Source organism: Molothrus aeneus, chromosome 14 (assembly GCF_037042795.1).
Source record: "Molothrus aeneus isolate 106 chromosome 14, BPBGC_Maene_1.0, whole genome shotgun sequence".
Classification (NCBI taxonomy): Eukaryota; Metazoa; Chordata; class Aves; order Passeriformes; family Icteridae; genus Molothrus; species Molothrus aeneus.
The window spans coordinates 11740097-11750516 of record NC_089659.1 but is presented as its reverse complement, the minus strand read 5'-3'; the positions used below and the strand labels follow the sequence as shown (position 1 = coordinate 11750516).

Below are 10420 nucleotides of genomic sequence, written 5' to 3'. Positions count from 1 at the left end.
ACTGTGGCGTGCCTTTCTCTGGAAATAAAAGTCCAGACTGGAGGGAGAGGCGTATGGGCTTAGCATTGGGGGTTTTGTGTGTGTGTGCTGTTCTTTCACTCCTGCTTTTCCCATATTATAGTTAAAATAGTAAATGCCAAAACTGGGGATGGGTAATAGGAGAAGGGAGCTCTTATTACCTGCTAAGAAATACACAGAAGAGGATGGGTCCAACCCAGCTTTGAGTGACTGAAGACCGGCTGCTGTCAACATGCAGTGTTGGAGGTACATGTGGGGCTGAGTGAACTTTGGGAGGGGTTCCTGCCACATGAGTGGCCTGCACTTTGGCAGTTTTTACATGTTGTATGCAAAGTCTCCTCTGTAACCTCTTAATGATCTGAACAATTTTTTTTTTCAACATGACTACTTTGGAGATATAAGTTGAACTGTTAGTTTTGCATATTAGCTGCCAGAAATTCTATTAAGATGTTTGTGTTTGGACCTGTTGAGTACTCAGGTGCTCATTAAAAAAGGGTTATTGTTTTCATTATTCACGTAGTAAAAACAAAGCTGATCTTGAGGAAGATTGACTTCCATTTATCTTGATATTTGATATATCTTGATATATGCTTTTCAGCACTCTGGTTGTTCTGGTGTTCCTCTGCATTGATGTAGTACTCTCAATGCTTTTTCCCCAGCTGAACTGTTCTGCTCTGTTTTGATGGTTCAGAAATCAGTGCCTCTTTCCCTCTCCTTCCAAAAGCTGTGTTGGTTGAGTGCTTTTCCAGTCTGAGTGGTGCTGTGTCCTGTCTGATCTCAGCCACTGCTGGGTCTGGAGACTTCTCTGGTACCTGATGTGCTGCCTTCTGCTGTTGTCACAGGCTCCCAGTTCTCCCTGCAGGTAAATGTCAGTTTCCCTGCTGAGCCTGTCGCGTTCGGTCATGTGCCTTCACTGTCTGTAGGTCAGGGAGTGCCCTTGCTCTGCAGTGATGTTCCTGGCTGGAGCACAAGCACAGCATGGATGGAGATCTCTTGAAATAAAACATTTCTCTTTGTGCAGGAGGGTTCTTCTCTCTGGAGTGGTTTTTTTCCAGGGGGCTCCTTAATAACCTCTGTTAAGGAACAAAAGGTTGACATTCATGTCATCAAAATTCTGCTTACAGAAAGTGAGAATTCCCAGGAGACAAAGTGAGGAATTGCCATTGCAGAGGAACCTTGGTGCAGGAAATGTGAATTAACCCAGTCACTTCCCAAGAATCAATAAAATGAGCTGATTGGAGTGAGTGTCACAGATCTTCAGCACCTCATTTCTGCTGTAGCTGGGTCCTGGCAGCTGGTTCTGGCAGTGAGTGGCTGTGGGTGGAAACAAAGCTGTGCCCCTGCTACCTTTGTCTCTCTCAGAGCTGGGCACCGAGCCCAGTGCACGTACAGAGGGACAAAAACAACAGATCGAGGAGCTGAATCATGCTAAAATTTGATTTCTAGATGCTGCACAAGTCCTTTCCTCTGAAATTAAAAAGGGGAGGGGGATGTCTTTGTTTCTTTTGGTTGGTGAGATTCTTTTGGGTTTTCTTTTTTCACTGAATGCAATGCTGAACTCTGCAGCTGGCATGATTCTAACAGTGTTAAATATATGAGCATTAGCCATAGGCATGGCAGAATTGATTCATCAGTCATGGAAGGCCACTGTGCTCTTTTTGCCTGTCATTACCAATTTGCTGAAGACATGTTGGAAAATGGCCACTCCTCAAATGAGCCAAAGTGAACCTAGAAGTGTAAGGAATGCTAAGCTGTTAACCTTTTGAGGCAGATTTACCTGCTGCTTCTGGGTGGAATATCAGCAATGAAAAATTTTTTGTGTTTTATCTGTGTCTGTTTTCTAGGTGTTTTCTCTAGTTTCATATATGATACCTTGTTTGAGAACTGCCTCTAAGCACATTGCTTCATTTTGTGAAAGTGGGAACAAACTGGAAGGCTGTAGGGATCTGTTGGCTGGTTCTGAGGATGTGCTGCTGGAGTCATGAATCCATGTTCTTTCTGCTGGTGTCTACAGCTGCTACTTTTGCTTTCCTAGTATTTTGCTAATAGTATTGGTCTCCTGCTAAGATGCAGTGGAGGCTTTTTAGTTCACATGGTTAGAAACTGATATGTGCTTTAGTGATGGTGCTTCAGGCTTTGGTGTGGAATTCTGCTCAAGACTATAATGCTCAGTAAATGGAGCACAAAAAATGAGTGAAGCCAAGTGCTACGTATGGAGCAGCACACAAAAGGCCATTCAGAAAGGAGCACGACTACTTGTTTAAGCCTGTGGGTAAATTTGTCTTTAACTGCAGTAAGTGATGAGCACATGTTTAGAGCTGTGCCAGAAAGTTTGTTTTTCCACTAACCATAACTCCTTTGATTTTTGTAGGGTTCATGCATAAATTTAAATATATCCTTTAGTACCCTCCTGAATAAAGGCTGGTATTATATTAGAGCAATTAACAGAACAGTTTGTTACAGAATCACACATTGCTCAAGATCCAGGGAGTTCTCTGGAGCTCTGGTCCATTCCCCTCTGCTCACCCAGGTCAGAGCAAGTTGCTCAGGCCTTTTAGTATCTCCAGGGATGGACACTATGTTTTTTGTAGATAACCTGTCCCAATATGTGACCAGCCTCACAGAAAGTGTTTCCCTGCTATCTTCCATTCTGCTTCCACTTACTTCCTCTGTTTGCATATCTAAATATCCCAATGCAATTTTTGTCTTTTTAGACCTGCTGGACTTTGCTTAGTGCCTAAGGTTTTCAACAGACTCTGTTTTTATGGAAGTAACTGCTCCTTCCTTTTGCTGTCTGAAAACAAATAATGAAGAGCAGTAACAAAGTAAGAAAATTTGAAAGGGTGAGAGATTAGTTTATTGACCTGTGCAGTACTTGACTCTGCAGAGCATATTGTGAAATAGATTTCTTTGAGCAATGGTGACCCCCCCCCATACAGGTTTCCAGTTGGCCTCACATAGCTATACAAGGAAACAAACATCAGGGAGTTTTTTCTTCTGTTTTTTTACAGAGTTGTCATGAAAAATACTGGGCTGGGACCAGGCAGCAATGGCATTTTGACCTAAGGGGGGGATGTCCAGTAGCTGTGTGTATCCACCTCTTAATTGCTGTATTCTTTGTCCAAGCTGGAGAGCTGCTCATGGGAGTTGTGTGAGATAATAATCCTCTTGTGTGTGGCAGTTATTGTAAATGATCTTTAAAGCTTTCAAGCAGAGGAAGATAAATAGGGGAGTGCTGATAAGCTGGATGTTGCTGTGTTACAGTAGAGCTCTGTGCTTAGCCTGAACTCTGGGCTTTCCTTCCATCACTCCCATCTGATCAGTTCTGCTCCAGGATGCAGGAGAGAGGGGCAGCAGCTCAGGGGATCATCACTGCAGTGCTGGGCTCCCCTGTACACAGAGAGGCAGGGATTTGCTGGAGAGAGTCCAACAAAGGGCTAGTCAGGGTATGGAGAGCTTGGGAGAGCTGGGTCTGAGAGCCATCTCAGGGGGATCTTGCCCATGTGTAAAAATTCCTGACTGGGTAAATGTTGGAGACTTCCTGGTGCTATCCAGTGGAAGGACAAGTGACCATGGGCACAAATGAGATAGAGGAAATTCCTATGTTTAAATAAACATTTTAAAAGTGTTGGGTTGGGTTATTTTTCCCCTGTCAGAATAGTAAAACACTAGAACAGATTCAAACATCTGCTTTTTGAGGTGTTCCAAATTTACCAGAAATTGTTCTTGCCCTTTCTCCCTGGGGTTAGGGGTGGAGCCTGCAGGGCAGTGAGCAGCCAGGGCAGTGCTGTCCTGTGCTGTGTGACCATGGCTGTGATATCCATGCTTGTGGTGCAGGCAGCAGCTCTGCAGTTGCTGGCAGGGCTCTCCACCTGTACAGTGAGACCAGTGCTGGCCCTCACCAACAAGCACATCTTGACCTCTCTCCTTCCAGTGTCTGGGTGTGCACAATACATGGACTGAGGAGCTTTTGTCTCTGCTCAGTTCTCTGTGGCAGAAGAAAAAAAGCCAGAAAAATGAAGAAGAAGTGGTTTTAGACACAGCTGGAACTGCTATTAATCTTATTAGTAGTTCTGCATCTGAAAATAGTTAATGCTGGGTGTTTCAGAAGTGTTGCAGACATCTTTTAATGAAAATCTTTTCATTAGGATTTTTCCTGCTGAGAAGCTGAGAAGCTTCAGCAGCAAAATGTAACCAATGGTTATCTGTTGCTGTGGAATGCAACAGGTGGATCTGTGATTGGTCTCGTGTGGATGTTTGGATTTAGTGACCAGTCACAGCAGAGCTGGCTCTCTCTTTCTGTCTGAGCCAGCTGCTTTTGTTATCATTCTGTTCTATTCTTAGCTTAGCTAGCCTTCTGAGATGAAACTTTTCCTTCTTTTTTTTTACTATAGTTATAATGTAATATATATATCATAAAATAATAAATCAAGCCTTCTGAAATATGGAGTCAAATCCTCATCTCTTGCCTCATCCAAAGACCCCTGTGACCACTGTCACACAGAAGCAGCATCTTGGTCACGTTTTTTTAAAATCAAATGTGATGAAGTTGCCTTATTTTTCACAAGGTAAACTTCGGAAGAACTTTTACATATAAAATACAAAAATCTGGCGACTGCAGGGTCAATATTGTCTCTTTAAGGATGTGCTAAGGGCAGCCTGGGACATCCCATGGATTCACCATTACTGGTGGTGCCTCTGAGTGCTACTTCACTGACCCTTTGTGCAAGGAGGAGTCTACCCAAGGTCCCTGAAACCCTTGTGTGCTCTTCCATGGAGGTGGATGCTGGTGGGAGCTGCCAGGATGCACCTGCAGCTGCCGTGCCTTCCCTCCCAGGAGCTGGAGGAGGTGAGAGCAGTGTGTGCTCCTGCAGAGCTGAGTGCTCACCGGAGGGTGCCCTCCTGGGCAGGGCCGTGCTTTGGCACTCCTCCCATCCCCTGGGCTGTGCCCGTCCATCGGGGATCAGGCAGCAGAGGGCAGCCCTTCAACACCAGGGCTCTGCAGCCCGAGGACCCGCTCCGTGCTGCTCAGCTGGAGCAGCCTCCCTCCACAGCCTGGAGAAGCCAAGCGGCTGCTAAGGACAGTGCCACTGCCACCTCTGGCGCCATGGGCGACAGGGATGTGGCTCCCGGGCTTTGTGACAGTGCCACTGCCACCTCTGGCGCCATGGGCGACAGGGATGTGGCTCCCGGGCTTAATGACAGTGCCACTGCCACCTCTGGCCATGGGCGACAGGGATGTGGCTCCCGGGCTTTGTGACAGTGCCACTGCCACCTCTGGCCATGGGCGACAGGGATGTGGCTCCCAGGGAGGAGCAGCCGTAGCTGAGGTGTCTGACCAGCTGCTCCTGCCATACCTGGCCTTGCACAGTGTTTGTCTCTCCTGAGCCTTCCCAGATTTCCCCTGAGCACAGCAGCAGTGCTGGTTGGCTGCATGTGCAGCTCAGGAGTGATGGCTGATCAAGATAGCCAAGCACTTCATTTGCCCCTTGCTTTGGCAGAAGGCACATGATGCACAAAATTTGTTGGACCTGGGGCAGTCTGTGCCTTGGCTTTGCTATCAAGAGGGGTCAGTGTGCAGATACCTTTCTAAGGACACTTTCTGGATTGTCTGGTTGTTTTTTTTTTTTTTTTTTTAATTTTGAAGTACTTGAAATAGATTCAAACATCATAGCTGTATCTCACAGGAATTTTGAAGCTGGGAAATGGAAGATGTAATGGCATCTTTGTAATCCTCCTCCTGCCCAGCAAAAAAACCACATCTGGATCTGGGTAACTGAGTCTGGCAGGCTCCCTGCAGGAATGCAGGACCCTCCCCAGTGCAGTGAAACTCTTGATTAATCACCTGCTCCAATTAATCACATTGGTGCTTTTTCTGGGACAGACTCATGGGCAGGTGCTAGTAAGGCCCACAGATAATCACTGAAAGCAGTGAAAAATTGGATTATTGGCTGATAATATTAAGTGCCTTTTATCTTGGATGGCTTGAGAAATTAAATTCTGAGCCTGCCACTAACCCTTCAGTACCTTTGGGAGGTTTGTGAAGCTGGGTCAGGGTCCCCTATGTATGGTTCCAAACCTTATGTCAGCATCAGCTGCACTGACAGATACTTGTCAAAAAAAAAAAAGAAAAAAAAAGAAAAGAGATTCTTCTTTAGTGCATCTTCTGTGCTATAGTGCTACTGCTAAGTGGGAAGGATACCACTATCAGTCTAATATGATGTCCTCTGGAAATTTTCTCTGTGCTGTGCAGCAGAGCTGTTGGCTGCACCTTCCAGCATGTATCTTCACTGGGAACTACAAGTGCTGCTGCTCACCCTCTGATCACTCAGGCAGGTGTGGGATCAAAATGACATTGGGGACTTCAAGGCTGTAGTCTCAACAAAAAGACAGAGATGAAAATATTGGCACATTTGAGAGTTCTCACATCTGTGAGTTCCCCATGCAAACTGAGTTGGAGAAAGTTTTATCTGAGGCAGTGCCACTCCTCAGCACTTTTAAATGCTCCTGTGTGTCCTTGGATGCCTTTCTTGTGCTGATAAACCATTACTGGCCTTTTTTCCCTGTGAAAAAGGAGATGAAAGGTACAGTCCTGCAGGCCTGGGTTGGTCTGTAACAGCAGTGCTGTGGCTGCTGTTGTCTTGCCTTAACACTTTTTGTGCTTGAGGCTCTTACTCTGATGTTTAGTCTGCCCAAGATGGAATCACAGCTTTCTGCAGGTTGTTTTCATGTGATGTGTCCTTCCCTTTGCTTTTATTTTCCTTTTCATGCTTTGCTTCAAAAAGCAGCCTCTCTGTTCCCTGGTCCTCCCTGGCTGCTGAGCTCAGGTCAGTGGGATGCTGATGGGCAGCTCTTTGGATGCTGGCACCCAACCAGGCTCATAAACTTAGTGGGAATCTTTTGTTTCTGTCTAGCTAAGAAATGGAGTGTGTGCTTTAGGGAGGGTTTTATTTCTTGTCAAGTGACCATCCCAGCACTCTCCTCCCCAGACAAACACTCTGGTTCTCAGAGCTGTTCCTAATGCAGCAAATGGAAGGCAGGAGTGGCTCTGGCAGAGCTGTTGGCCCCAGTCACTGGTGGGGCTCTCCTGCAGTGCCCAGGCCCCTCTGAGGAGCCACAGGGGCCAGGGGCTGTCCCCAGCAGCCATCAGGAACAAGGCCACCCTCACTCTGTGACCAGCATCGTTGTGTTACCTGTCCTTTTGTGGCCAGGTGAAGGAGACCTAATAATTTTATGTGCCAGTTCACTGCAGGGGAGTCGCTAGAGCTGTGCTGTGAGGATTTGAAGTGGCTGATAAAAATCTCTACAAGAACATTCATGGGTGTGGGAATAAGGAAGTGAACCTCACAGTGCTGCTACTGGAATTGTGCATCACAGTGCTTTTCAACTAACTTGGGTTCAGAAAACCTTCATATTTGTGAAAATGCAAGTTCCTTAACTTGTCAACTTTTTCTATCCTGCATCTAGTAGATACTTGATAATTAACAATAAAATATCAGATTTGTTTTGCCTCTGATGTAAAAACCCAGAGCAATGTTTCATATGAAATGGTGACTGCTGCCCCTTCCGTGAACTCCTAAAAAGCAGAACAATAACTGGCTTACATGCTTTAGGAGTCATGAATAACATTTTAAATTGTTTGGATCATAATGGCTGTATTCATTTCCCCCTACAGATTGGCTCTCATAATCAAAACTACTTCTCTATAAGTTGTGTGATTAATGGGATGCCTATAATTCCAGTGAGATCCTTGTAGATAGTATTAAATCAGTCATATGGCACAATGTGTGTAAATTCCTATGACTACATGGTAACTCTGTTCAATTCAGTATCTTGCTGTGAAGACACAAAACACAAAATAAGTAAAAAAAATTTAAAGGCTTTAATAAACAAAACAAAGGCTCACCATTGTAATTTCAAAATCACCATCCTTCAAAGAAGTGCACAATGACAAAATAATGAGGAGTAGGAATTGAGTCCTAAGGAATCTTCTTTTCATATCCTTATTTCTTGGTTTTGCAGCTGGGCAAGCAAATGTGATCATGGCCTCTGTAATCAAAGCAGTTTAGCAGTTTTCTATAGCAAACTCGATAGGTTGGATATTTTCTCATTTAACCCCAGCTCACAGCTCAGCTGCACGCAGCTGTTCCATCCCTTCACCCCAGTGGGATGTTGGGGGAGAATCAGGAGGGTATAAGTGAGGAAACTGAATACAGTTTAACAAGTAAAGCAAAAGTCACTCACACAGGCAAAGCAAAACAAGGAATTCATTCCCAACTTCCCAGAGCAGACAGGTTCAGGCATCCCCAGGACAGCAGAGCTCCCTCATGAGTGATGGTGACTTGGGAAGACACTCTGAACGTCCCCATTCCCTTCTTCTGACCCTGATTTATACCATCAGCTGATGCCACAGGGTGTGGGGTGTCCCTTGGGTCACTCGGGGTGAGCTATCCTGGCTGTGTCCCCTCCCAACTCATTGCTGCAATTTTGGGGTGGGGTGAGGAGCAGAAAAGTTCTTGCCTTGACTCTGTGTCAGCGCTGCTCAGCGGTAAGGACAACATCCCTAATTATCAACACAGTTTCCAGCACAAATCCAAAACACAGCCCGCTGCCCTGGTAAATATCACCAGCACAGAGATGCTCAGTAGACAGCTCTTGTCCTGGATCCAGCTTAGCCTTGCAGGAGCACCTGGGAGAGCCGGGAGATCGTGATACCAACTGCCCGCTGCCCCATCCCGCGAGTGCCGTTGTTCTGAGCCCGCTGTCCCCGGCTCGCCGTGCCCTCGCTGGCCGGGTCGCTGCTGCATCCCCCGGGGCTGTGCCTGTGCCGGGGCGGGCTCCGGGCCACCTGCAGCGGGGACAAAGCGGGCCCGGGCGGGGCGGGACAAAGCGGGGACCCTCCCGGGCCCGCCCCGCGGCTCCGCCCGCCCCGGCCCGGCCGCGCCCGCCCGGCGGCAGCGAGGGAGCGCGAAGGGAGCGCGAAGGGAGCGCGGGGCTCGGCTTGGCTCGGCGCGGATCGGATCATGTCGCCATGTCGGAAGTGAGGAAGTTCACGAAGCGGCTCAGCAAGCCGGGCACGGCGGCCGAGCTGCGGCAGAGCGTGTCGGAGGCGGTGCGCAGCTCCTTCGTCCTGGTGAGCGCGGGCAGCGCCCGGCAGGGGCCGCGCCCCGGCCCCGCTCGGCAGCGGGAGGAGCCCGGCAGCGCCGGGGACGGGCAGAGCTGGGCAGGGGATGCGCCGAGAGGAAGAGGAAGAGGGCCTGGAGCAAGGGCAGAGCTGGGTCGGGGCTTGGCAGAGCGGGGGATGCGCAGGGCGCGGCGGGGCAGGGTTTGGGAAGCTCCGGGCAGGGGATGAGGAGGGCGCGGCTGGGCAAGGCAGGGGATGAGGATCTGTCTTTGGGGTCCCCTCCGTGTGCGCCGTGCCGTGCCGTGCCCTGCCATCCCACCTGCGCCACCGCGCCCCTCTGAGCGCTCCGGGCCGGGAGCATCGCAGGGAAGCGGCGCTCGGTCCTGGCGTGGGGCGGCGGCGGCAGCAGGAATTAACGGGAACCGGAGTGCGGGGCACCGAGCAAACAGGTGACGGAGTAACGGGGTGCGGACAGTGTGAACCCGGCACATGGACAGGGCAGGACTGAAGGGCACGGCCGGGCAAGGCGGGAGGCACAGGCGCTGTGAGCCGGGAGCCCCATAGATCCCGTAGATCCCGATAGATCCCGGGAATTGCGCTCAAGGGTCTGGGGTGAAAGTCACGTTCGTGGTCAGCTGCGTTTCTTGCCGGCATGTGGGATGCTGCAGCAGGTTGTCTTTGTTGTGCTCACAGCTGTGCAAACGGCAGCGCTGCGCCTTGGGAGGATGCCGGGGTCAACTCCCAGCTTCCCAGGCTTTGTTGGATGTGTTTCACTGGTGCTCATTGAATTACTCTAGCGTGTGATCAACTTTGACCTTGACTTTGATGGAAGAAAGGTTAGGCAATGGGATATGCAGAAAGTGCAGTACAAGTTCAGCAAATGATTCCTATTAGTTCTCTACTGTTAGATTGAATGGCATGTGCTGTTTAATAAATTGAGAGGTTTTAACATTTATTTTAAAAGCAGAGTTCTCTTGTAAATTTACAGATTTGTAAGCCAGAAAAAAAGCCATGGTGATAATCTAGCCTGATTTTCTCGTACTAGTTTTTGCTTCCTATGTGCAGTTGTTTGGAGATTCTTATGGGCTTCCATGTGATTTGCTTTCCCTCTTTCATCAACAATACACAGGGACAAAGGCTTTGTACAAGAAATTACATATATAGGACCAGAAGGGCTTTGGGATCCTACATGCAAATGGTTATGTGGTGCCCGTGTCAGGTTCTTTTTCTCAGAAGGGGAAGGGATGGGTGGGACTGCAGATGAAGATAAATAAAACC

At 48.3% G+C, this 10420-nt stretch overlaps 1 protein-coding gene across 2 annotated transcripts in view; it reads left to right on the top strand.

Moving 5' to 3' along the window:
* The first annotated feature begins 9049 nt into the window (after positions 1 to 9049).
* The window catches only part of DOCK11 (dedicator of cytokinesis 11), an 85506-nt gene continuing 84135 nt past the window's right edge, over positions 9050 to 10420 (top strand). For both annotated transcript variants that reach the window (XM_066559650.1, XM_066559651.1), the window contains exon 1: positions 9050 to 9151. In XM_066559650.1, the coding sequence (XP_066415747.1) occupies positions 9050 to 9151 (102 nt within the window). The remainder of the gene's footprint in view (positions 9152 to 10420) is intronic.